We start from the raw sequence: 26,967 nt of genomic DNA, 5'->3' as shown, positions 1-26,967 counted from the left end.
AATTTTTGCAGATATAGAAAATGGATAAAAAAACGAATTTCAATGAAAAATCTGCAATATCACTAGCAAATTGCCTTAAAGACATTGAGGACTTTCAAAAAGAGTTGGATGAATTATGCAACAGTGTTGCACAAATTAAGAAGCAATTGGAAGATGCAAGAGATACAAACAATGATGAGGATGCAAGCATGAACGTTATGAAAAAAGTGAAAGGAGCAATTGTGAATAAAGAAGATTCAATTTCTGACATGAAGAAATCAGAAAAAAGAAGAATACTGGATATTCTGAAAAAAAAAATAAAGGGACATTTGAAGAAGAAGAATTTGAAGAATCAATCACCAAAACAAAGGGGAAGGCAAAACGTATGACAGCTTCAAGAGTGAGACATGTTGGCGTGATAACAAGATGCATATCTCCAATAATCTCTCTAAAAGAAAAGGAGGTTCGCGAAAACTACTTCTTGAAAAAGAAAATGTTAGAAGAAAATAATGAATAATGAAATTAAAATCGATTCATCATTTGTTCAATTAGCTGTTGACTGTATCTCAATTGTTATTCAGAAGTGTTTAACATGTGCAAAGAAACATGTTATTCTGGTTTTCAATATCGTAGAATGGTTTTTCTATCATTTCATCAGTTTTAAAACGGTTCAAAAACAAACACGTCAGAGTTTCATTAATTTATTGTTTAACAATGGAGAATCACAAAAAAAATTCCAAAAAAATGAAATTAATAATCAATATTCAGTTTCAAAAAAAGTTCCGCGTTTCGTGAAAGGTCCTGGTTTTGGCACCAATGGTAATTGTTCATTTTTACAAAAAATAGTTTGTTACGGTTTTCTTTTGATAAAGGAAATTGTGAAAAGAACAATGAAATACGAATTTTTTGTTCAATTGAAAATTTAAAATTCATGTTATTATTTGTTCAATGTTTAAATAAGCCAGAAATCGTAAAAAAAAAAAAAAAAAAAAAAAAAAAAAAAAAAAAAAAAAAAAAAAAAAAACATATTTGAAAGAAATTGATATACATCTTATTTTTCATTTAGAAAATAATTTCATTTTTTGAAATAAAATCAACCCTATTGTCAATTTGCCTTGGAAAAAAACTAGCTCCAATTAAAAAATGGCGTTGTTTCTTTATCATTTAAGTCAAATACCAAAAAGATAGGAAATTGTCTTCCAAAAAAGAGAGATACAATTACAACAACAAAACATTTCATACAAGATTTAATTTGAAATTATGAATAGAACAAACTGAAAGTTTTCGCTGAAAGAATTTGAAAATGAATGAATATTGATGTGAAACAAAAATCAATTCAACGCAGTAATCTTTCAAATCAAAATGAAAATAAACTCATCAATAAATATTCTTCTGTTTAAACGCAAAAAAAAGAATAATTATAAATCGTGAACGCAAGGGTGTGGAATTACATATATAAACATGTTGTTGAAGATAAAAGGTGTTGGAGTTACAATATCAACAAAAACCAAAAGACATCTCTTTTATGAGTGTCACTCTCAAAAGATGTGAAACGAAACAGATTGCAAAAGATGAAATCAAGAATATATAAAACAGCTAACATTCACATGATATAATCGCAGAACTCAAACAATTTGCAAACAAAATCTCTTTCAACAAAAATAGAAATTTTTAATTTGAACAAAAATTTAACAAAATTCAACACAAACAAAAAAATATTGAAGTTGCTTTCAAAAAAACAAAAAAGATTGGAAAAAACACATCAAATCTATTCATTCACTTCGTTCACGTCAGAATGTTTCCCTTTGTTTGGAATTAGCTTTTTCATTGTGCAGCATTCTCATTCGTATTTGTCTCACTTTCATCACTTTTCTCACATCCACTTTTTTTCATTTCCTTTTCTTCAGAGGATTCTTCCAATTCAATCGCATCTGACATCGTCACAATCACCATCTCCGCTGGAAAGCGCTTTATGAACTCCCGCTTCAGCTGCGTGAGCGACGGACGGTCTTCTGCTGACGAAGAAATGCAATTCTTGATGGTTTCAAAATATGAGTTTGCTTGTAACTCCTCCAATGCAGGTCTTTCTCCATTCACTATCTTCTGCCCAGCTGCCTCTGCCTCATACTCCCCAAACGGGATCTGGAGCGTCAGGCACTCCCACAGCATCATCCCGATCGAGAATGCCACCGACTTCTCTGTTGCCTCCATCTTCTTGTTCATCTGCAGCTCAGGCGCCTTCCACCTCAGGCACTCGTTTTTGTTGTCATCCTCATCCTCAAACGCAGACGAGGGCAGGGAATCATCATCATCATCATCATCATTGCTGGCAGATGTCGCAACAGTTGACGAGGAGATGGATGATGAATCCGAATCATCTGATGAAAGGAGATCAGAATGCATCACAATGCATATGACCATGTGCTCTGAGAACAGCACAATGTGCGGGCTCAGACTGCTCAGCGACTGAAGGGGAACTTCCATTTCATCAAATGAGTGGAGAGCAAGATTGGCCACCCAAAACAGGATCTGAGCAGCTGTTTGCTCCCTCTCCTGCAAACTTCCTATTGCCATCTCTTTCTTCTCATTTCTTCCATGGAGCAACATGAACAGTGAATCCCTAAGATCCACAATCAGCTTCTCATGAGGAGAAGAACAGGCAATTGCATCCACCAGATTCGACATCGATGAGGTTGTTGGACACATGTCCTCCCCTTGAACAAATGTGGAATCTGAATCAGTTGTTGACGTGGTTGAAGTGGATGAAATGGAAGGTGATGGTGATCTCTTTCGAATCTCTTCTTCTTTTTCATCCACCTTCTCCAATGCCCAATCAGGGATTTTGTCTGAATCTCTCCCCAGGATGTATTCAGTCGATCCACTTTCAGCCAGCAAGTGTTCTGATGATTCTGAATGCTGAAGGCTTTTCGCATATTCCCTCTTCTTGATCCTTTCATCGTTCTTCTTCTCTGCCTCTTTCTCTGCACTCCTCCACTGCTCCTCAGGCGACATTTCCATCGTCACCATTTCAATCAGCTTCGGATCTTTTCTGATATTATCATTCACAATCTCTCTCAGATCTTTCGCTTCATTCTTTGCCTTTCTCCATCGAACAGCCAAAACAACAGATACAATCAGAACAATCACAAGAATAACTGCCATGATAATTACAATCAACAACCAATAGGATTTTCCTTCTTTCCCTCCTTCAACAATTCTTCCTTCATCTTTTTGTTTTGTTTCGCTTGTATTCTTTAAAATGAATGAATTTGTTGACGAAGGAGATTCAGCATTCCCAAACAAAATGCACGCACTCACTTCTATTTCATCTCCACAACTGCTGAGGAGATCTTTTTCCACACTTCCCTCAACTTCTCTTTCGGATAAAAACCCATTTGAATCAAAATCATAATGTTCAATCTCTTTCTCTTCTCCCTTCCTCTTCACAACTGAGAATGAAAGATTGCATGGAACAAGAAGCATTCCTTTGAAAATCAGCTTCATTCTATTTGCCTCTTCTTTTGCTTCCACACTTTCAAGCACAGGAATGAAGAATGATGAATCCCTCTCTGAAGCAATCCCTTCAAAACTGCACCCATCATTCAACATCCAAAGTGAAGTATTTCTTTCCCATCCATCTCCTCCTTTCAAACTCATCACATTCAATGTTCCTGAATCAGAACAGATGATGTTTCTTCTCATTGATGGATATCCTTCAATTGACAGATTATTATCAATGAACTCTCCTTTCTCAATTGTCACATTTCCTTCACTCATTGTAATTCCACCTTCTGGTGAATTCAATAATGTTGTATCTTTCATCATCACTGAACTCTTTGTGATATCAACAAGAGATCCTTTCCATCTGCACATCTCCTCTTCGACATTCAAATTCTTTTCATTTCTTTCCATTGTTCCTCCATCAAACAAACATGATCCAATCAGCACATCCACACACTCACAAATCTCCACCATTCTCCCTCTTTCATTTGTGCCCTGGCATCGAGCAAATGAACAGTTCAGCACACTCATTCTCTTTTCGGCTCCCTCCATCTTCATCACACTCTCATTCCCACAAACAGAGTTATTCTCAAAATTCACTTCCTTCATCTCCATATCAACCTTTCCTCCAACACAAATCAAATCACATTCACTCATCACATCCCAAACTCCAATCTCACTCATCGAAACCTTTCCCTCTTTGGTGAACGAGAGAAGTGATGCTGTGGTGTGGATCCCATCAAATGTTGTTTCTGTCATCTTCAGCTCTCCACTCTCAACACTCACAATCCTGCTCTTCATCACCAGATCCATTGTTGCTGAGCTGAACCTGCACTCCGAAATCTCCAATCTCCCATCTTTCTCTTTCACAATGCTTTCCCCATCCCACCCAAACATCTCCCCAAACACAAATCCACATCTCTCCACAACACACTCATCAACAAACACAATCACACTTCCTCCATTCATTTCATCTTCTTCAATCATTGTGTTCAAATGAATGGTTGCCTGCGCTCTCTTCAATGATTTCACATTCATATCTCCAATCTCACACACTCCCCCAATCAGACATTCTCCATCGATCCACAATACATTCATGAGATTCTTTTCGATGTGCCGAACTCCACAGCAAATGCTTTGGCATGGCTTCTCCTGTGCCCCACACTGCCTGCTCTCACTCCCATTCACTGAAACAAACACCTGTTCCGAATAATAGAATGTGATAAATGGAATCAGATCAACATCAACCTTGTCAACATCATCCCTCCCACAAATCGAGTTGTTCGACTTCAAAGCATCCTGGCTGAAGTCCAGAACAAACAGCGTCTCATTCACCTGCCCTGCAATCGAATAGCACTTGATGAACACATCCTTCCCCACAAACGCCTCATTCATCACAAATCGAATGTTTTCCAGTCTCACCCCAAGAGCTGGTATTTTCGTTTCAACCGATTCGGCTTTCGGATCAACTGCATCAATCATCAAACCTCCTCCTCTCCCATCCACAGTTGAGCACATACACATCACAAACGAGCATCCTTTCACTTTAAATTCTGATTCCCCACTCTTCAGACACACTTTCACCCCTCCTCCTTCCTCGCTCCTCTCGCTCATGCACTTCGTCAGCACACACCCTTCCATCACACACTCCACAGCAACCCCAAACGAATCTGCACTCACAACACATGCCCCATTCTCTCCACACGAAATGTTTGTGAATGTCGACTCATTCACTCTCACAACTGTGTTCGCGTTTCTTTCTTCTCTTTTCATAAATTGGAAATTGTGTGATCCCTCAGTCAGCGTGATCAGGCTTCCCCCTGATATTGTTGTGTTCAATATCGACACATTCACCACTGAAATCACTTCCACTTCTGCTCCAAACTCCACAAACCCTTTCGCCACACTCAACTCAGAAAACATGAAATCCTCAATTGCAACACTTCCTCCATCCACCTTCACAACACAATACTTCATCTCTCTCCTTTCCTCAGAGCAATCAATTGAACAACACACGACTGAGAGCATTGCAGAGGAAGATAAAGATTGAATGAATGACGAATGCATCCACAATTCATTCGGCATTGTGAATGATATGTTCTTGAATGAAAGATGAACATTCGAAACAACCATCGATTCACCTCCTCCATTTTCATCCATTTCTCTCGCTTTCAAAACTGTCCCTTTCTTTGTCCCTTCAATCACCACTTTTGGTGATTCTTCGTTTGATGACGAAGAAGATGAAGATGAAAATGATATGGAATGGCTCAGTATCCCTGATCCCACAATGGCAATATGTGTTTCCCCTTCTCCAAGTGTCGAACACCTCAGTGAAATCAAGTGGTCAATCGATGAACATGGTGCTTCCGAATATCCACACCCACTGAAGTCTCTTCCTCTCTCCTTCGAAACAAACCCATTCCCACTCCAGTTTGACCACAAATACACAACCAATGGAATCACATATCCTTCCTCTCCTGTTGTCTTCCTCTCCCATCCACACAACTCATCAAACGATCTCAACTCCTCTGAACTCATCTCCCATTTGAAGTTCTCTTTGTTCACAACCTCACTCAGATTCCATCCAAAAACAAACACATTCTTCCCTTTCCAGGCATCGCATCCCTCAAATATCATTCCTTCCAAAACAAATGATTCCATTTGATTGGGAAGTTCAACAAACATCCCTCCTCCAATTCCTTTTCCTCCCTCTTCGCTATCCTCTGATGGTACTTCACATCCTGAAAAATTCACCTTTTTCATTTCCAAGCTCCCTCCACTTCTAATTGATATCTTCATCCCTCCTCCTTTCATCCCACTTCCACCTGAACATCTTGATGATAAATTGCTTTCTTCAATATTCACACTTCCTCCTTCTTCATTCATACCAACATCCAAACATCCTCCTCCAATTCCACCTTCCACCTCCACTCCACTCACTCTGCTCTTCAAAATCTCCAATTGAGCTCCACTTGCCATTGATATTGGTGATTTCTCATTCATTGTCACTGACCCTTCGATCACAAACCCATTCATAATTAATTCTCCTCCCTCAATGTTTATCACGTTGTATTCTATCTTTCCATCAGTCAATGAGCCACTTTCAAATGAGACTGAACAGTTCGTCACACTGAGTGTTGATGTTGAACGAATGAATGCTTTTCTCCTTGAATCCAACTGACCTTTCACAACGAATGAAAGTCTGCTCATAGTCAGTGAACTCGAACATCCAACAAGACAATCTTATGTGGCTGATTCTCCATCACTCACACTCACAAGAATTCTCTCTCCCTCTTCCAATGACACAATTCTGCCTGAAATACTCGCATCAAATGATGGTCCTGTTATTTCCTTGGCTATTGACGAAGATGAGATAACCTCCATTTCATTTGAACTTTCACTCAATCTTGAGTTTGCACAATAATCAACTGTCAAACACCCAAACCCTTCAAATCCACAATGATCGTGATCCATCCCATTTCCTCCACTCCCATCAACAATCACCTTTGTCCCCATTGAGCACAGATAAATAAACAGTGGAATCACTTCACTTTCATCTCCATTTTCACTCCCACTCAACCTCAACACATCTGATGGAATGGAACTTGTGTCAAAAAATGAAAATGAGTTGATATTTACTTTTAACTCCAAAAACACTCCACTCCCACAATCAACAAACACATCCTTCCCAAACGAGGCGTCATTCTCCTTCACTTTTGAAAACTCAACATCCTGTCCAATTGTCAATCCACATCCCTCATTCTCCATCACAATCATCATTCCTCCTCCTCTCCCCCCATTTCCTCCATCACTCCCTGCCTTGCATCCCTCAATCACACTTGTTCCATTCACAACTATATCTCCATCACCTGTCAAGCAAACACAAATTCCTCCTCCATTTCCTTCCTCACACTCACAATTCTCTATTGTTATGTTGCTCACCACAAATGTCTCTTCTGACTTCACATTCTTTGCCACCACAGCTCCATCTCCAATCTTCAACTTCACATTCTGAATTGTCACATTTGACAAAACACTTTCTTCTGATGAATGTTCTGGCTCAGAAAACAATGGTTCTGAGATATTCATATCTTTGATCTCCACACCAACCATCGATAGCTGCGATAGTGGAACCACAAACACTGATGTTGATATCACATATTCTCCATTTTCACTTGCGGTGATCACAACATCCTCCAATGAAAGTGACCCACTTCCATCAGACACAACAACCACACTCGGAGAAGAAGGATTTGCACTTGAGTTGCAGTCAACCTTCATGTGCAATAAACCAAGGTGACCTGTTGACACACTGAACAGAGTTATCGAAGTTGATGAAAGTGTTCCTGTTCCAATCGAACTCTTCTCTTTGCCTGCACCAATGACTGAAACCTTTATTGATTTAATCTCAATTGTTGTCTCTTCGCTTTGATGATTCCCTTCCATTGGGATGACAATCAATCTCGTCTGTGTTCGACTTTGATGAACAGCAACACCGATGGTTCGGCATGCACTTGACTCGTCCAATCCACATAACTCTTCTTCGCCACCACCACTCGCAGCCACAAATCGATTGAGAATCCCTCTCTTCAGCCAATCCTTTTTTGATGTTTCGTCATATGTCCATTTTTGTTCATTTGCATTATTATATCCATAACAAACTCTTTGTTCATTTTCATTTGTGGTGTAGCACTCATAAAAGGGATTGCCTGAATTAAAAAAGATATTGTTCGAATCCAGACATATCACATCGTGGCCATATGGAGGATCCTTCAGACATTTGCATCCATGGAAGAAAAAAAAATAACAATAAATCTCATCGGATGGTGCATTCTTTTTATTTGGCTCCAAATGAAATCCGCCTCCCCTGGAAGATGCATTACACGAAAAAAACTGAATGCTTCTCATTTTAAATTGATAAGGAATGCTATGGCAGTACATACCTCCACCATAATAATTTGAAATCAAACATGAAGAAAAAATGCAGTCAAATACACATGCATCCTTCCATTCTCCAGATTCTTCTCCAAAACAATTTGTTCCTGAACCCTCAAAATTTTTAAGATAAAGTCCTCCTCCATAGCCATACGCCTGGCAACTTCGAAACTGACATCCGCTGATTCGAGAACTTGATAAAGCTGCATGAACGCACATCCCTCCTCCAATCCATGTTCGAGCAGTGCATGAGTCGAATGTATTGTTTACTATATCAACTGATTTGATATTGAAGCAATGTATACCTCCTCCAGAATAGAACGCTTCACATATGTTGAATGAACAATATTTCACTGAAAGCGTTCCAGAAGATAAACTGAACATGCAAATCGCCCCTCCATTTGATATCCTGTCTTCAATAGAACTATTTGTTCCTATTGTCTTCGATCCGTTCCATTCGCACCAAATGAATGAATTTGTTCCATTGGTTGTTATATTTTGCCTCCTAGGATGCTGTTTAACGTCTTTCGACCCGATGAATTCTACATTTCTTTTCCGACAACACCCAATGAATGAAGTGTTTGAGGTAGTTAAAGATGCCAAGGGGTTGTTGAGAGAAGGGACAATTCCTCCATCATATGCATCGCAGACTGATGAAAAGGAGCAACTGCTCATCAAACACGAGGTTTGGGAAAATGAATTTGTTGGAGATGGACAATCTGAAGACGCTGTTGAAATGTTGAAAAATGTCAGATATGAGAGAGATACAAAAGGAATAGAGGGTGAAGAGAGGAATGGGGCTGAAGAAACACAAAAAGAGGAGAAATGAGAGGAACAAACTAAAACATGACATTTTTCTGAATGAACCCCTTCAAATGGTTTTGAAGAGAAGAGAGATGGGCATTTCTGAAAATGTGAATTCAAAGGGAATCGGAGAGATATGTTGGTGAACAGCCCATAACTTCCACTCAAACAAAATGGAGGCATTTCTCCTCCAATCTCAATCATGCATCTGCTCACTTCGACCAAACATCCTTTCGCAGCATTCAAGACACGTTGGCCATCATTTGGCACCAATCCCAGGGAGTGGAGTTTTATTGAAGAATTGGCAAACATCAAACATCCTTCAATCCAACTTTCTCCCTCAAATCTTTGTTGTTTCCTTATTTTTCGTTCATCAGACACGTTTGCTCCTCGAATCATTTCATTTGGACAGGCTTCTCCGAATTTGAGTTTTTCATCATTCTCTTCTTTTGAATCTCCATCCTTCCTTTTTTCGCATTTCTTCGTTGTTTTCGTTCCACCAGTTCTTCCATCGTTGTTTGTTTCCAATCCAATTTCATTGGCAAAAACGTCCTTTTGAAAGGTGTCCGACCAATTTCTCTCGAGATCATCATCAATTCTTTCTTTCTTGAATTCCGTTGTCTGGAATATTTCTTCATTTGAAACGCTATTGCACATGCACTGAGAAAATAATATGAAGACAAAACAGCATATTCCCGACAGCATTGAGCCCTGCACCCAAGTGAAATCTCCTTTTCTTTTTTTCCTGAATTCCTTTTTTTAATATGGGTTAAAAACTTTGAAAATATTGATTTCAATAGTGAAATTGTATTTCTATGAAAAGCTGTTTTTTTTCCCAATTCATTTCCAAAGAATATGAATTTTCATTTTGATCAAATGAATAATATTAATTGAGAATTCAACAATTTTGATGTGTTGATATTTCATCAACCAACAAGTGTACAGCGATATAATGTGGTTTCTTTGATGTTATATAATATTTAGAAGCATCTGAGAAAGATTGGCTTTCACATTCAAATTCAACAATTGGTCAGTGGTTGTTCTTCAAAACATAAGTTTATTTAAAGAATTAAAGAGCTTTTGGAGAAATATTTAAAATTTCATATCGCAGTGTGATATTTTAAATTAATTGATAATTTGTATTTTTGAATTTTCAAATGTCAGAAACAATGATTTATTTCTGAATTGAAGTTTGAAAAGCGAATCCTGGCCGAAATGAACATTTTCAATCAAAGAAATGATCCACATACGATTAATTTATTCGTTGATGCACATTTTGCATTTTATGAATTGTGGATGCATTTTGCATGCTTTGAGCAGAAAAAGATGCTATTTCAGCCAAAAGAAATTTGCCAAAGGCTGAAATACTTGAAAATGGACATTTTCAGCAAAAGCACTTAATTTATTGGAAAAGACGTATGATGAATAAAATGTTTGCCAAAATTTTATTTTTTCGAACAATTTCAAGAAAGCAAAACCATTTATTTGATTATTTATTGGAATGAAAATTCACACCCGCTATTGTATATTTATATTTTCAATTTCGATAGAACAATTCTAGAGCAATGGACAACGTCTTATGTGCCTTGTTTCTGACAGATTTTCTTGACAAATTGCTTTTGTGAAAGAGGCAAAGGAAGAAAAATGAGAAGATGAATGCTAGTAGTTTTGGAAAAGTGGAGAAATGATGAAGTGAGATAGAAAATGGATGAATGATATTTTTTTTTTCTTTTTGGTGGAACAAATGGAAAAATGCGTTGGGCGTGAGGGACGATTTGGGATTGGATTGCTGTTGAAGTGAAGAAAGAACAAGAATTGTGCTGATGATTGCGCAACGAAGGCATCAGATGGAAACTTGAAAAGGAAGTGACTTCATTTCCGTTTCAAGTTCAATTTGTGTGAGTCGGCATTCGATGGGAATGCTTGGAAGCAGCAGGAGTGGAAAGGGTTATGAGCGAATTTTTGTGAGGATAATTGAGAGAGAGAGAGAGAGAGAGAGAGAGAGAGAGAGAGAAATGAAAAGCAGAGGAAAAAGAGAAACAACCACAGCAGCAGAAGGAGATTTGGATGCACAAATCGTCATATTCACAGGAGCAACAAAGTTTCATTCGGAACGTGAAAAAAAGGAATCATGAGCCATCGACGAATAAAGTTTGCGTTCAATGAAATTTCTTTTTCTTCAACACACCAGTCTCCAAGCACCCCTCAAACATCATCAACTCCTTTCTCACAATCTTCACTGATTGCTTTGGAAGAGCATGAAAAACACAAAATGAGTGGATCATCTTCCGCCACTATTGATTTTAAGCCACCTTTCACTTCTTCCTCTCTTGTGAATTCTGGGAGGAAAATCAATTAAACTTGTGGTGATTGAGCAGCAGAGAAGAAGAAGAAGGAGGAGAAGAAGAGAAAGGGAAAGAATCAGAATATATTTTTAATTTATTGGCCATATGTTCTGTCATTGTTGTCAATTTGTTCTTCTCCAACTTCATCGTCTTCTTCTTTTTCATCTATCTCTTTGTTTTTCCTCTTCGACAACTCCTTCCATTTTCATCTATTTTGTTCTTCAATCTTCTTTGTTTCATATATCTTTACCTTCCTTCACTGAATTGGAGAAACAGAATCCGATTGGATGAGCAGCCAATCTGGATCTGACTTTTCTGACTCTTTTGCGAGAAAAGCAAGGCAGCAAGACAAGAGAAATATCACTCTCTTCGTTGATGTCGCATGCACCTTCTATTCTTTTTCATTATTTTCATCATCAACATCTTCATCTTCAGCAACAATAACTTATTCTCAAATTGACAGAAACGCATGGATCAACCAGTTCTGCTTTCATAGCTTGTTTGAAGGATATTATTTCGTATACATCGCTCTTCTTCAAGTTCTCTTTCTTCATTGGATTATTCACTCAACATGCTTCCAAATCAGCGTTTATGTGTAAATATTAATTTAATTTTATTATATTTCTGTTTCAAGCATTAGTATCACATCTTATGATGAACTTTTCAAGTCAGATATACTTGAACATACCAGAGGAAAATTAAAAAGATTCGAAAGAAACATTTGAAACGATAAAAACCATTTTTTAACCATCGCCTATATTATAACTTTTCCAAAAAATTCAATAAAAGTGAATAATGAAAATATTACCAATAATATTGATGTTTTAATGAAATTTTAAGTATTTGCAGTTACAGTCAGTGCCAAAGCCGATCCTTGGTGCGAAACCCGATCCTTGCATAAACATTGATCTTGTTCATTTCTGTAAAATTATCTCTAAATTGAATTTATAAAAGATATTTCCAAGGCAGTTGCATCTAGAATAATCATTAATCAATTAAAAGAAACAACAAGAACACAATTCATTATTTTGGCTGATGTTTTTGAAACCAATGAATCTTTTATTTTTTGTGTTCACAACAATAAGAAATAAATCCAAATAATTTAATTTGTTATATTACGAATAAAAATAAATTATTAAAATTTAAAAATTAACAAATACATCACTAATCAAAAGTTTCAATGTTTATTCATTTGATCATACAACGTATATCATGAGTTACTCAACATAACTTTATCCTCTTCAACTTCATCGCGAACTCGCATCCTGCAAATATCGTTCCATTCATTCAACAACCAAAAAGATATTTGCTATACGCCGTGATCATTCACTGAAATTGCGAACCGTTGTTGGTGTAAACATTATTTCGAAAGGTGCTTGGTTCAGAAGTGTAAAAGCGGAGAAGGAAGGAAGAGATGTTGGAGTAGATGGGCTTTCTTTTTCGATTAATGCACGCCAGCTCGAAATAATTGAAAATCAAGTCCTTGTGAAATTATCAGAAAAAGAAACAATTTAAGTTCATGATGTCCAAAACATGGTTTGATTTATTTTGGGTTTTTTTCAATAAAAAAATATGTTTCTAAGTGTACGGATACTCTTGAAAAAGAATGTGGTGAAAATAAAGAACCAAAAAAACTCAACGAAATGTACGCATACAAGCTATTAAAAAGAAGCGAAATTATTCATGCAGCATTATCGAAACCTATTGAGTTATCAAAAATTGCAGCTCAATCGCCAGAGAATGTGAGACAGTGGTTTGGAGAATTGTCTGAGATTATTAGCAGGAATAACATTGATTCATCGAGAATATTTGATATTGTTGAATCTTCGTTGAATTTGAGTGAATGCACAAGCAAACTGGTTGATTGTCTAAAAAATCAAATTCTGCCTGCTTCAACAGCTCCTCCAAAAGTTCCTAATTCAACTTTGTGTCTGTATGTCTGTGCAGATGGCTCTTCACTTCAGCGATTTCTCCTTTGGCCCATGAAAAGTTCACCACAAGAATTTTCTTCGCTTTATGCATTTGACATCAAAGTTCTTCCTTCTTCATCTGGTTGGATTACAAAAGAAATATTTAAAAACATCATGATCAATTACTGGACACCTGCGATTGTTTCAAAAGTTGAGCCAACGACGACACATAAAGTCCTGTTCCTAATGAATAATCATGTAACTCATTCAGACGATTGTGTGGCAGATTTTGCAGAGAAATTCAATATTATTTTGAAGAGTTTTCTACCAAATATGACCCATCTCTTGCAACCGTGCGACTCGTGCATCTTTTCTCGTTTGAAAGCAACTCTATGCAATAAATTTCACGTCCCTATTCCGTTTTCGATTCATTCCTACAGATCTTCCCTTGCCGACACACTCCCTGAAGCAGTTGTTGTTGCGGTAAAGCCTTCGACTATAAAAGCAGCGTTCAAAAAAAACAGGCGTATGGCCTGTTGCAGCTGCCCCAGTCTTGGATCGCATATCTGGATCCCCCATCCATATTCACAAATGCAATTCTGAAACATCTGTTTACTCGCAAGATTGGAGAGAAGAGTTGTTTGTGAATTATTCTCCTCATAGAAATAAACAACTATCTTCTGTTCAATCTTCATAACATTCATCTCTCCACGATTCTGAAAAAACAAAAGAACGTCCAACATTGATTGTTAATCACAGAAAATATTCAACAAACGAAAATTCCACTGAAGAAAAATCATCAGAAGAAGCAAAAGAGATGGATGATTCAGAGCTAATGAAACAAATTGAATCAACAAAAGAGCATTCACATTTTCTTCAAAAACAGCTGACGAAAATTAGAAAACAAACTTCATCTTCTTCTGAAAAGAATCCTTAGAATAAACATAGTCGACAAGAACTTAATGAAATGTTGAATAAAGAACAAGCAAAGGAAAAAAAGGAATCGAGAAAAAAAGCAAAGAGAATGATTGAAATACTCAAAGACGATGAAAAAGAAGTGAAATCAACTTCAAAAAATGAAAACAGAGATTTTGATCAACCACCCAGAGAAATTTCTCCTTCATTCAATTCGAAAGAGAAACGCATTTGAGAAACATTCTTATCAAAATACAACTGCAGCATAAAACTCTAGCCTTCACACAATTTTGAGGAACTAACTAGAAGTCTTCTTTTTGTAGAATTGCTTCATATCGATTATTTTTAACTATTCAAATAATGATGCTAAAACAAAATGTATTTTCTTTGTTCGTTATTTCATAAGAAAATTTCAAAATATGTTGCCAAATACCTGGTTTCAACGAATAGTTAAATATATTTGGTCTTTAATTGAAAATATATTAAACAACTTCGAAAAATGATTGCATTCTCTCTTTCTCTCTCTTGGTTCGTGTTTCGCACCTAGGATCGGCTTTGGCACCGACTGTAATTTTCGAAAATCTTGATTTTTTGAAATTTGTGTTTTTTGCTCAAAAATATTCTCATTTCATTCAAAAAGCAGGACCCAAAGTGCAAAAATATGCGATAACAAATAAATGAAATGTTGATTAAAAATTATTCATTGAAGAGTGTTTATTTTGTAAATTCTCCAAAAACACTCATTTGTCATTTTTTGATTCGAATCATCAATCAGTTCTCTTGTCGCGGTTGATTCTTCATATGTCTTTCGTAAATCTTTTTCTTTCATAATTGCAAAGCCTTGCCTAAAGAAATTCTGTATTATCTGTGTTCTTTGCAACAAAACTGCTTGCTCCAGCTTTAATCAGATCTTTCTGATTAAAACGTATATGTTGAGTTTGGGTTTCATTTGGAGCTGTTGTCTGATCCGACGATAATCTCAAAAAGCTTCTTGTGTTCATCGAAGCTCAGCAGTTGTCTCTTCTACGTCTTCTTTGTATTCTTCATTTTCTTTGGCATAATCCGAATATATCGGTATGCCCAGATTTCTCTGAAAATTTACTGAATATAATAATACATGCTGTTCATAAGTAATATGAGTATGATAAATTGCGGAAACGTGTTTTTAAGAAAAATTTTTTATCAAAATTTTTCTTGATCAAAAATAAATATTTTCGAATTTTCATTAAAAAAGTGACTGATTTGTTTTAAAAAAGCTTCGAAAATATAAAAAAACATATCTAAATGATATTATTCAAATAAGAATAATATTTAAGGCTCATATTCAGAGGCACTAGCTCCATCTCCTGCTCCGAAATCTTCATCAGACTCAACATCGCTATCTTCATTGACAACATCATCCATGTCTGGAATCTCCTCATCTTCATCAATGATTTCTTCTTTTTCTTCTTCTTCTTCTACTTGAACAGGTTCAATTTCCTTTTCAAAGCACAGATATTTTATTAATTGAATGAACGTTAAATTGAATGTTGATTTCACCAAAAACAGTGAAAGATAATCATGCATAAGTCTGATCCTTGTACCAAATCGAGGGAAAGTGCATCGCAAATGTTGCCATAACCCTTCAATCGTATTTGCATACGCACCAGTTTCTGGGTCTCTGAAACGTCCTTTGTGGTATACAGTTTGATACAAATATCCAAGTGTTTCTTGTGAAGAATAAGCGCGCCATTCATCGAAAATATTTAATGTTCCAGCTTTAATGTGTTTCTGGATTATTGGAATCAAAGTTTCCTTTTTTCTGTTAGGCACGACGACCATAAACCGTTTCCCCGCTCCACCACCCTCTAATCTTTCCACCCCTCCGAAAATCCACACTTGCTTTTTCTTTCTTCCTCTCCTGTACTTCCGTTTTCACCAAATTGCTTCATCAATTTCAACTGTTGTTCCCTCTCCTCCAATTTCTTGCTGTCTTTCGTTCCACATTTGTGAGCAAGCGCACCGAATCACACTTCCCCAGTATCCGACTGTGTCCTTATTAACAGAAAGAAGCAAAGAAATTGTTTTATTTTGAATCCCTAGCCAGTAATTCAAACAAATCAGAAGAGTAACGCCTAGTCCAATCTTTATTCTGCTAAAAGATGTTCCTGAAAGAATGCTTTTCTTGATCTTGCATTTTGGACAAGCGTAATAGTGATAATTCTTATCATGATATATTCGTTGATAGCATCTATGAACTCTGCACATTGGGAGGTTCATGGCTATTATTTCTCTTTTGAACCATTCCCATGTGCTTGTTTCGTCGTAGAAGAGTTTGTTCAGCGAAGAAATGGTTTCCTCATCATTAAGATCTCGTTCACGTTCCATGAGATCAAAAAAAAATACGAACCCTTAATAAAAATTATTTTTAAAAATTATAATGGGAGAAAATATTTTTCTTCAAAAGTTCATTCAAATAAAAAAATTTCCGCGGATTTTTATTTGCATATTCTTTTATAATAATATATAACAAATCGAAATAAAATGATTTAAATCAGTTTTGGTTGTGCCGATATAATCGGATCATGCCTTTTCTTTAAACTGGTGCAGCATGTCGATCAACTTCGCCATTCCGGATGCGGAGAAGTGAAGAGAAAAAATAGAAATAAAAAAGTCATCACTAAAGTCATTTGCGCATGCGATTGATCATTCAGATACATGGCCGGTTGCGAAATCATACGCTTCGGCAGCTGTAATGAACGACATCGAGATGCGGCTGCAGATTGTGGAACATGAGGCGGCTTGGGTGTATGGGCGGCACATGCAGCTGTCGCTGCAGCTGCTGTTGTCGCCGCGGGCGCTGCAGACGCTGCGAAGATATGTTGTGGTGCGGCTGGCTGTGCTGTATGGAGATGTTGTTCGTGTGTGCCAAAGATGTGGAACTTTTAGAGATGCTTTCTGTTCCGCTGGTGGCACCCCATCCGTCGCATGCAGCGTCGGTGGGCACGAAGTTGAGGAGCAAGCGGATCTTTGCAGCACCAGACGTGAATGCGTTCCCGTCAATCGACGATCTGTTTGACCCATCGCTGCAGATATGGCGATCGCCACAGCCGAGGGGTGTGGTGGTGAAGCTGAATGACGAAGTGACGGGGCGAGGGATTGCAATGTGTGAAGTGGGGGAGATTGTGGAGAAAGGGTTGGATGCTGCGGGGCTGAAGATGGAGGATGTGGTTCTTTCGATAGCAGCATTGATTGAACTGGCTGTACTGAAGGAGTGAGAAGAAGAAGAAGAAGAAGAAGAAGAATTTGTTCTTTCTGCGTCATTTCGCATGCAACGTTATGTTGCCTAAGTTCGATGTTTTGTTGTTCCTGTTTAATCTCCTTTCTGCTTTCCCTTTCATTTCATTCTTCATTCTTATTGTTAATTTTGCAGTGTGTTTCAAAAGGAGCGGCTGGAAAAGAAGTAGAAATGGTGATGAATGAAGCAGGAATCACATCCAATCATCTTCATTGCACCTTCTCTCTCTCACTCCAGCTGCGGTACAAACCACCTCTACAACTCTCATTCAACTTCTCCAATCTACTGCATAGCTTTTCGCATCACCTTGTTCAACCCGCAAACAAGAAAAAGTGTGAAATACAAAGGATATGTTAAGTATGCATCTTTGATGAAGAGGAGATAGACCATTCTGAGTGGAGAAAACGAAGAAAGAGGAAAATCTCAAGGGAATGATGAGGAAGAAAATGGGGTATCCTTTGAAGAAGAATTAGAGACGAGGGAAGTGACAGAAGCAGAAAAAGAAAAAAACTAATATTTTTCCATATCTTTTCCCCGTAAATGGCTCAAATGGGAATTGTTAAGGATGGCTGAAAGAAAAGGCGAAGGCGAGTTTTTATTTTTTGTTTATTTCGCAATGAAACCATTACTCCATTTCTTCCTGGCTGAATCATGCTTTGAATCATCAATTCTTTTCGATTTTTGTTTTTTCAGTTCTTTCTTCTTCAAAAATCCCACGAGTCATATTGAATGAAATTAAAAAAAACAGTAAAACAACATCAAAAAATCCTTCGTGTGTGCAAGTTTTGATCTTCTCTGTCCTTCGACTTCATCTGCTTCACATATAGAATTCATTTTTATTTTAAATTGGGTTTGACTGTTTTGCTTTCCTCTTCAGAAAAACTCCTTTTGAACATCAAAAATTATTCCAATTTCACCAAAAAGATGTCCGACTCATGAAACAAAATGTCTCAAAATTTGAAATCCATTTCTTAATCTGGGACGATATTTTTTGCTTAATGAATTTTATTCCATTCTTCACTTACAAATAATTTTTTTTCTTAATAAAAAATAATCTTCTTTCTTTGACATTGGAATGAAAGACTTATTATAATAAGATTTCTGAAAAAGTTTGGAATAAATAGTTGTTTTTTTCACAAAACCAAAGATTTCGTCCAATCTTTAATTCTTGTTGGTTTGATCTGAAAAAAACAAAACAATTTGCATTTCTGACCTTTTCCAGCCGAGATCATTGAGTTTGCTGAATCTTCTATTTTTCACTATATTTATAAAGAAAAGAGATTGTTTTGTGTTTGCCACCTTTTCATTTTGGAGATAATCAAAGATATTTGTATTTGTCCTTTATTTCGTTAATCGCCAAACTGATCACAACAAATTCACGAATTTTCTGCCAACAACATGTATTCACACTATTTTGAAGAGCGTGCAGATGCACTTCAGGAGACGTCCAGAACAGAAAAGTTTTCTGGTTTGAAAAAACATTTATTTGAATTTCCGCTTGTGATAATTGGTATTTTATCAGAAAAGCTTGACGAGCTGGAGCATTGCGACGATGATGGCCAAAAACAGAAAATCGAAGAAATTAATGAAATGATTTTAGAAATGACAAAAGAAGAATTCAAATCTGTTTTCACAGAAGAATTGTTCAACAAAATGCTCAAAATGATTGAAGAAGAAAAAATTCCTGTTGAAAATACAGTTTTGCTTTTGAAGCACATTGGATATTGCAAGGTTTTGAGTGATGTTTGGATTAACGAGTATCACAGGTTATTGTTTGCCGTCAGATTTGAGAAGATGATTGCTGAAGAAAATGAGAAGAAAAAAGAAGAAAAGAATGAAAAGCTTCTTGTTGATTTTTACGAATGCTTTCTGTTGCTTAGCTTAGGATTTTCGACGGACTTGCTTTCGATTTGTGTGCCATTTCTTCTAAAAGTTGCGTTGAACAAAGAAGAAACTGATGAAGCTCAAAAAGAAGTGGAAATGGCATTGCTGGCATTGAGTTGCGGTAGCGTTTATGTGTGAGTCTTTCAATTTTTAGTTAAATACGTGTTATTTTTTACCCTCTGATTTTTCATAAGAGATTGAATTTAGAACAGTATTTGAAAGAAATCAAAGAAATTATTCAATATCATCAAGAGCATCAGAATCTGAGCAGATTGGCCTATCAGTGTGCTTGGCAATTTTTGATTAACAGATTCTACAGCAATGAACGCATCGAAAGAGTGGCTGTGAATGAGCTTCTATTTACGAGAGAGGCAATCAGAGAACTGGAAGAGTTGAGTGAACGTGTTGATTGGAAGAGAGAGAAAGAAGAAGGAGATGGAGGAATAGAAACAAAAGAAGAGCTTATTTTATTGAGATGGGTCCGAACATTGGAGTCTTTTTTTGTTTATTGCAGCTTGAGGAATGAAGGATCTGTCGAACTTATCGGAAGCGTTGCGAGTATTTTTAGAGCGTCAAGGGATAATCACAATGAAATCAATAAAAGTTTCATTTGTTTGTTAATACTTATCGTGGAACACAGAGCAATGAAAGTGGATGCGTTTTTGAAGGGTGGTGCGGTTGATGTCATTTTGGAGGAAATTCATCAGCCAACATTAATAGACGAAAGAGCATATTATTGCTTGAAATTCTTTTTGGCGATTTGCAGAAGATTGAAAGAAAAGGAGAAAGATGAAATTGAGGCAACGAAAAGGATAGCAGCAAAAATGAAGATATTTGAAAAGATGGAAGTAGAAGGATACGAAAATGTTATCGCAAGTTTTCATGATACTTTTAAGTTTCTTCAAAATCAATATTATCCAAAAATATCAATAAATATTACTGACTATTTTGTGAATGTTTGAGAAAATGAAATGAATTAAATTTTACGACTTTTTAATTATTGATTTCTTTTTGTTTCATTTCTTTCGTTTTTTGAGTTATCTAATTTTATTTATGTGGAACAATAATTTGAAATAACATTTTTTACTCCACACAATATTTTCAAATACATTTCTCAATTTTTTTTATTTTTTTCAATATGTTTTTTGCATTGTTATGGTTGACTTATAATGATATAGTTGCATATAATTTTTGGAATAAATATGTTAATCAAAAAATGAATTATTGAAATATGATGTGGAAATTCACAAAGTCTGATTTGACGAACAACATGTGAATTTCTTATTCAAACAAACTGAGAATATCGAGTCAAAATCGTCCATACAGAATGTGATTGCTTTGATATATTTCATTAACTGCTTATGTTTTTCGAAAAAAATTTGTATAACCTTTATTTATACACTGTTTCTGTTATTTTTTTTTAGTTTTTCCATTCAGACAATTCAACAAGTGTTAAACATTCATCCATTTTGTTAATGTCTCAAAGTGTATGTTTTATCTGCTGTGAAAATATAACGTCATTTTTTTCATTATTTAACGTTAAATTCGTAAATAATATATGTTTCAATAATCTATTGGTTTTTTAAATTAATTTCAATTCATACAGACCAGTAATGATGGATATTTAATAGCGCAACAACAGCAGCAAATGCAGCAGCAGCAGCAACAACAATATCTTCAACAGCAACGACTTTTTCAGATTCAACAGCAACAAATGCAATTAATGCAGCAGCAGCAACAACAACAACAGCAACAACAGCAACAACAATTTTCATCTGAACAACAAATTCAATCACAGCAATTAATGCAACAGCAGCTCATGCAACAGCAATTGCAACAGCAACAGATTCAATTACAGAGGCAACAATCACAACAAATTGCGCAACAACAATGTTTGCATTTTATTTTTAAGGCTGTTTTTGATATTTGCACAATTTATTCTTGATTGAAAATTATGTACCTATGAATTCAATTTGAAATAATTAGCTCAATATACCATTTCAAATGCTCAGCAAGAGCAAGTTCGCTCTGAGCTTCAACAAGTCCAGCAACGCATTGGACAATTAAAACAGCAATATGCACAGGTGCAACAGCAATCGCAGCAGATCCAACTTTCCAACGAAAGAGCGCAGGCGCTTGGCCAGCAGCAAGTGCAGCAGCTGCAAGTGGAAGCGCAACAGCGGCTGCAGCAGATCAGCGTGCAGCTGCAGCAGTCCGGGCTGCCCCCCGCCCAGCAGCAGGCGCAGCTAGCGGCGCGGCAGCAGGAGATCCAGGTGTCTCTGCAGCAGGCGGTGCAGCAGGTGACGGCGGCGGTGCAGCAGCAGCAGGCGCAGCTGTCTCCGCAGCAGACAGCTGCTGCCCAGCAGATGCAGGCGCTGCAGGCGCAGGCAGCACAGCTGCACCAGTACGAGACACAGCTGCAGAGCCAGCTGGGGCTGGAGCCGACTCCGATGACTCCGCTGGGGGGGCAGCAGGGCAGTCAAGGAGCATTCGGGGCACAAGGGGCAGATCAGCTGTCACAGAGATCGCAGTCACAGCTGACTCAGCAGTCGCAACAGACACAGCAGACACAGCAGACACAGCAGACGTCAGAGACGAGCTCTGCACAGTCGCCATCACAACAACAACAACAGGGAACTTCTTCTTCTTCTTCTTCAGAAGGAAATGACAGTTCAGATAAATCAGGTGAACAGAGAACGAATGAAGCAACAGCACAGTCATCGTCGTCTTCTTCTCTTTCTTCTTCCTCTTCTTCTCAGCAGCCATCATCACAATCTCCTCTTCCTCTCCCCACAATCCATCCGCCAGAGCTGATGACACCTGACAAGAGCGCCAAACTTGCTCATTCTTCCTCCTCTGCCTCTTCTTCCTCCTCTTCTTCCTCTTCTTCTTCAACTGTCAATCAGAAAAGAACAGCAGATCAATCGCAGCTGGCAAAGAAACCAAAAGCGAAAGCAAAAAGTCCACCGAAAACACAAAAAAGAGCTGCAACACACGAAATTTCAAACACAAATGCAAATTCTGCTCTAACAAAACAAGGGAAAGGAGAAAAAACGAAAGTGACGGGGCATAAGATTGGGATGAATGCTTCTTCTTCTTCTTCTCCTTCTCCTTCTCCTTCTTCTGAGGGAGGAAGGAAGACACCTGTGGGGAAGAAGATTAGTGCAAAAGGGGAGAAAGAGAAAGAGAAAGAGAAGGAAAGAGAAGAAGCTTATAATAATGATGAAGATAACTTTAAAGGAGGAGAAGGGGAAAAAGAAGGAGAAGGAGAAGGAGGAGAAGAAGAAGAGAACCACTCAAGATCAACAGAAAAGGATTCATTTGGATGGCCAGCGATGCATTCACCGCCGGATTCGCTGCCTCAGACGCCAAAATCAGCAACTTATAGAGAAAATGATGATGAAGAGGAAGAAGAAGAGGACGAAGATTATTATTCACAGAGGAACGAGAAGAAGAAGAAGAAGAAGAAGAAGAAGATGGAGAAATCGAAAGAAAGCAGAAGTCCCTCGCCGAAGAGGCAGAAGTCGCCAACGAGGAAGAAGAAAGAGAACGAGAAGAGTCCAAACGCAACTTCTTCGTTGCGCTCTTCTACTTCTTCAGCATTGCAGACACCTCACAAGAAAACTAACACAGCTTCTTCCTCTTCCTCTTCCTCTTCCTCTTCTTCTTCTTCTTCCTCAAAACCAACCAAAAAACCCTCCACAACTTCTCAGCAAGCTTCGAGTTCTGCTTCATTTCAGACAAAACAGAAGGAGAATGACCTGATCGATGCCTATGGAACAACACAAAACATATCTATGGCAAGACCGACTTCGTATTCGTCGCCCACGAGGAAGAAGAAGAATGCTGGGAGTGCGAATGGTATGTGGAAGATTGACAGGAAAGAAAGAAAAAGGGAGAGAAAAAAAGAGAAAGAGAAAGAGAAAGAGAAATAAACAGATTAATGATAAGACATTGAATGCAATATTTACATGTTTATATGGTTGCCTTCATTACATACACATATTTTCTATTTCTTATGACTGCTTGTGATACCTTTTTTTCATTTCTCTATCATTTTCTTTCTCTTTCTCTTTCTCTTTCTCTTTCTCTTTCTCTTTCTCTTTCTCTTTCTCTTTCTTTCTTTCTTTCTTTCTTTCTTTCTTTAACTTTCTCCCACTTCTTTTATTTCCCCTCTTCAGAGTCCTATCCAATCCGCCGAGCAGTTTCTCCTTCTCCTCGCCGTGTTCAATCAAAAGCACAAAATTCTCTTCCAAAACGCACAAAATCAGTGATGGGAATAAGAAGAAGCAGAGAAAGAGGAGAAAGAGAAAGAGAAAGAGAAAGAAGAGGAGACGAAGAAGAAGAAGAATATGAAGATTTATTTGGGAGCAGAGATGGAGACAGTAACAGCGCAACACTAACAAGAGGAGGAGAAAGAGGAAGAGGATCAGGTTTAAATGGAAAAAAGAAAGTGAAAACGAACATTAGACAAGGAGCATCGCTATCTTCTACACAAACAAGCCAATCTGAATACACATCAGGAGGAGAAAGAGGGGGAGAAACACGCGACATAACTGCCGCGAAGAAAGAGGCAGCGCAAATGAAAGCGCGTTTGGCAGAGCAGAATCTGCACAAACTGCAAAGGAAAGTGCAGAAATTGCAGATGGAAGAGCAGAGATTGCTGGCAGCAGCTCAACTGCATAGGAACAAAGCAGCAGAAATCAAAGAAATAAGAGAAGAGAAGGAGAACAAGACGAAGACGATGGAGCAGTTAGAGGCCACAGGGCAGCTGCAGAACGAGCAGGATGCGCAGAGGCGGGTGGAGGAAAGGCAGGAGGAGAAGAGGAGAATTGCAGAAGAGCAAGAAAAACTGACGAAGCAGAAAAGAGAAGAATATAAAGCAGTGAAGAACGAGAGCGAGATGATGAGGAGGCAGAAGGAGAAGGCAGAGAGTGAGAAGCTGAGGCAGTTTCAGATGAAAAGAGAGGAAGTGAAGCAGGCAAAAGTGAAAGCACAGGAGAAAGTGCAAATGTTTAAACAAGATCTGTTGGAGAGGACAAAGGCAGAGAACGAGGCAGAGGCGAAGAGGATGAAGGAGACGAAGGCGAAGCTGGAGAAAGAGGCGGAGAAATACGAGGAGTTGGAGAGGGAGCTGATGGAGAGGGTGCAGCAGGCGATTGAGAAGGAGCAGGAGGCGAAGAGGGAGTTGGATGAGCTGCATAAGTTTGGGGCAGGTGAACGAAGCAAATGAAGATGAGGAGGAGAAGAAGGGGAAATAAAATAAAATTAAATAAAATAAAATAAATATGGTAATTATTTTTTATTTATTTATTTATTTATGGTTAATTATTTATTATATATTATTTATCTTTTTGATTATTTATCTATATATCTGTATATCTATTAACTTGAATGAAAAACAGTTAAAATTGAAATTTGCTTGGATAGTAATCATGACATTGAAATATTTGATTTATGCTTTCTTTTCTTTTCTTTATCTTTTCTTTATCTTTTCTTTATCTTTTCTTTTCTTTATCTTTTCTTTATCTTTTTTTTTAATTTTTTAATGAATGTGTATCAAAATTGTGTGGTTTTTAGTACTCATTTCTCGGCTGTGACACTGTCGTTATTTTCCTCTTTTCTGGAGAAATTGATCAGATAACTCGTTGCCAAAGCAGTTTGCTGTGCGAAATGCTGGACTTGTTGGGTTATGTTTTCATAATGTCTATATTTTTTAAAAGGCATCATATTGTTAGGCTTAGTAATTTTTTTCACACCTCACTTGTTTCTTTCTTGTTCATATTTACAATAATCAAATGATGAATTATTCCATATTCATTTATTTGTAAAGTGAACATTCTCATTTCACCATTACACATATTTCAGTTGAGTTTGTTTTGTCAACTTTATTACCAGCAGTTGTTTCTTTTTGCAGTTATTCATTTCGTTATTTCTGCCAATTTGCCGCTCATTTGATAATCAGTTTTCAACAAGTTTAAGTCAGATTAACATTTATGAGCAAAAACTATTTTTTTGTGTTTTTTTTAATTTAACATAAGGATGAATCATTTCTCATTTTATTCAATTTTCAAAGTTACAGTTTGACTTAACATGAAAAAATTATGCATTTTTTTATTAATTTGAATCTTCTTTTCAGTTTTTGAAAAAAGCATTCAATTTGATTTTTTTGTTTGAGAATACAGATAAAAAAAAGATAAATGTAATTTATTGTAAACAAAGAAAAATTGTTTGGATTAACATGAAATTATGAAATATAATTTTATTTCACTTTCAGTGAATCATTTAGCATCCACCGTATCCATAGTTGGATGATCTGCAGCATCCACCGTTTCCGCAGCATCCGCGGGAGTTGGTGTTCATTCCAGCTGCGTTGTTGTAGCAGTTGTTGGCGTTTCCGCATGCGCGGTTTCCAGCAATTTGGCGTGATCCAGCGCACATGTTGGCGTGTCCCATGTCATAGCAGTTGTTTCCAGTGGTGCATGCTTCATTGGCACGGCGAACCATCATTTCATCAGCGCACTTTCTGGCGTAGGCGCGATCTCCATGGGCACGGCATGCATCAGCATTCATGTGAGCACCGTTTGCTGATCCGCAGATTGCTCCCTGGTTGTATCCGCAGTTTCTGTTTCCGGCACCATAGCAGTTGGCGTTGTTTCCGTTGGCATATGCTGCTCCACGTCCACCTTGAACTGATGATGTTTGGCCATACATGCGTGGGGCTTGGCATGCATTTCCGTAGTTTCCGAATCCACCGTTCATTCCGTTCATTCCGTTGCATCCCATTCCGTTATATCCCATTCCGTTGCAGCCATTGAATCCTTGTTGGCATCCTCCGAATGAAGGGGCAAATCCACCACAGGCACCCATTCCGCATGGAGATTCACAGGCGCACAATTCATAGCAGCATCCGTCTGGGTAGCAGCTTGATCCGCAGCACAATTCATCAAGCTCTTCTTCAGAAAGTTCAGATCCAGACAAGAATCCGAATCCACCCAATCCTCCAAGACCTCCCATTCCACCAAATCCCATTCCGGCAAAGTCAGCCATTCCACCCATTCCACCAAATCCGCCCATTCCTCCCATTCCTCCGAATCCGCCCATTCCTAATCCGCCAAGTCCTCCCATTCCTCCCCAGAATTGTGCGGTCAATGCAGCAAGCGAAAGAAGTCCAACAAAGAATTTCATATTGATGTTTTGTTTTGCAACTCGGATAAAACTATCAAATAATTTATGAATGACACATATTTAAGTTGGACAATCACGTCATATTTACAGTTCAACATTTCATGTCATTTTTTATTTTCTTGCTCAATTTTCCCATATTCGAATGAAGCTTAAATAAATTATTCATTGAATTCAACAGATTTTGTTTTTTATTTTCTCCTATTGAATTCAAGAGCTTCATTTAAAAACA

The 26,967-nt window shown here is 37.5% G+C and overlaps 8 protein-coding genes across 8 annotated transcripts; 3 read left to right on the top strand and 5 right to left on the bottom strand.

Moving 5' to 3' along the window:
- Positions 1 to 1,803: 1,803 nt before the first annotated feature.
- Positions 1,804 to 6,690, bottom strand: MONOS_13676 (uncharacterized protein; the record flags this gene model as incomplete). Its single annotated transcript, XM_067866399.1, has 1 exon — positions 1,804 to 6,690. The coding sequence occupies one exon, from the start codon at positions 6,688 to 6,690 to the stop codon at positions 1,804 to 1,806; it is 4,887 nt and encodes a 1,628-aa protein (XP_067723503.1).
- A 33-nt stretch (positions 6,691 to 6,723) lies between these two features.
- MONOS_13677 (uncharacterized protein) lies at positions 6,724 to 8,634 on the bottom strand (the record flags this gene model as incomplete). Its single annotated transcript, XM_067866400.1, has 2 exons — positions 6,724 to 8,189; positions 8,451 to 8,634. The coding sequence occupies 2 exons, from the start codon at positions 8,632 to 8,634 to the stop codon at positions 6,724 to 6,726; spliced, it is 1,650 nt and encodes a 549-aa protein (XP_067723502.1).
- Positions 8,635 to 8,746: 112 nt separating this feature from the next.
- Positions 8,747 to 9,244, top strand: MONOS_13678 (uncharacterized protein; the record flags this gene model as incomplete). Its single annotated transcript, XM_067866401.1, has 1 exon — positions 8,747 to 9,244. The coding sequence occupies one exon, from the start codon at positions 8,747 to 8,749 to the stop codon at positions 9,242 to 9,244; it is 498 nt and encodes a 165-aa protein (XP_067723501.1).
- Positions 9,245 to 15,700: 6,456 nt separating this feature from the next.
- MONOS_7030 (uncharacterized protein) lies at positions 15,701 to 16,210 on the bottom strand (the record flags this gene model as incomplete). Its single annotated transcript, XM_067877323.1, has 1 exon — positions 15,701 to 16,210. One exon carries the CDS (start codon positions 16,208 to 16,210, stop codon positions 15,701 to 15,703), a length of 510 nt encoding a protein of 169 aa, XP_067723500.1.
- Positions 16,211 to 16,858: 648 nt separating this feature from the next.
- Positions 16,859 to 17,716, bottom strand: MONOS_7031 (uncharacterized protein). Its single transcript, XM_067877324.1, has one exon. The coding sequence runs from the start codon at positions 17,690 to 17,692 to the stop codon at positions 17,075 to 17,077; it is 618 nt and encodes a 205-aa protein (XP_067723499.1). The 5' UTR covers positions 17,693 to 17,716; the 3' UTR covers positions 16,859 to 17,074.
- Positions 17,717 to 19,064: 1,348 nt separating this feature from the next.
- MONOS_7032 (uncharacterized protein) lies at positions 19,065 to 19,688 on the top strand (the record flags this gene model as incomplete). The annotated part of the gene is made up of 2 exons (XM_067877325.1): positions 19,065 to 19,134; positions 19,189 to 19,688. The coding sequence occupies 2 exons, from the start codon at positions 19,065 to 19,067 to the stop codon at positions 19,686 to 19,688; spliced, it is 570 nt and encodes a 189-aa protein (XP_067723498.1).
- Positions 19,689 to 21,025: 1,337 nt separating this feature from the next.
- MONOS_7033 (uncharacterized protein) lies at positions 21,026 to 25,659 on the top strand (the record flags this gene model as incomplete). The annotated part of the gene is made up of 5 exons (XM_067877326.1): positions 21,026 to 21,037; positions 21,157 to 21,442; positions 21,537 to 23,411; positions 23,732 to 24,841; positions 24,956 to 25,659. The coding sequence occupies 4 exons, from the start codon at positions 21,026 to 21,028 to the stop codon at positions 24,781 to 24,783; spliced, it is 3,225 nt and encodes a 1,074-aa protein (XP_067723497.1). The 3' UTR covers positions 24,784 to 24,841; positions 24,956 to 25,659.
- A 176-nt stretch (positions 25,660 to 25,835) lies between these two features.
- Positions 25,836 to 26,738, bottom strand: MONOS_7034 (uncharacterized protein; the record flags this gene model as incomplete). The annotated part of the gene is made up of 1 exon (XM_067877327.1): positions 25,836 to 26,738. The coding sequence occupies one exon, from the start codon at positions 26,736 to 26,738 to the stop codon at positions 25,836 to 25,838; it is 903 nt and encodes a 300-aa protein (XP_067723496.1).
- Between the last annotated feature and the right edge of the window lie 229 nt (positions 26,739 to 26,967).

The sequence above is a fragment of the Monocercomonoides exilis genome (genome assembly GCF_001643675.1).
Source record: "Monocercomonoides exilis strain PA203 chromosome Unknown scaffold37-1059404, whole genome shotgun sequence".
Classification (NCBI taxonomy): Eukaryota; Preaxostyla; order Oxymonadida; family Polymastigidae; genus Monocercomonoides; species Monocercomonoides exilis.
The sequence above is the reverse complement of the archived record's forward strand: the minus strand, read 5'-3'. Positions and strand labels throughout refer to the sequence as shown.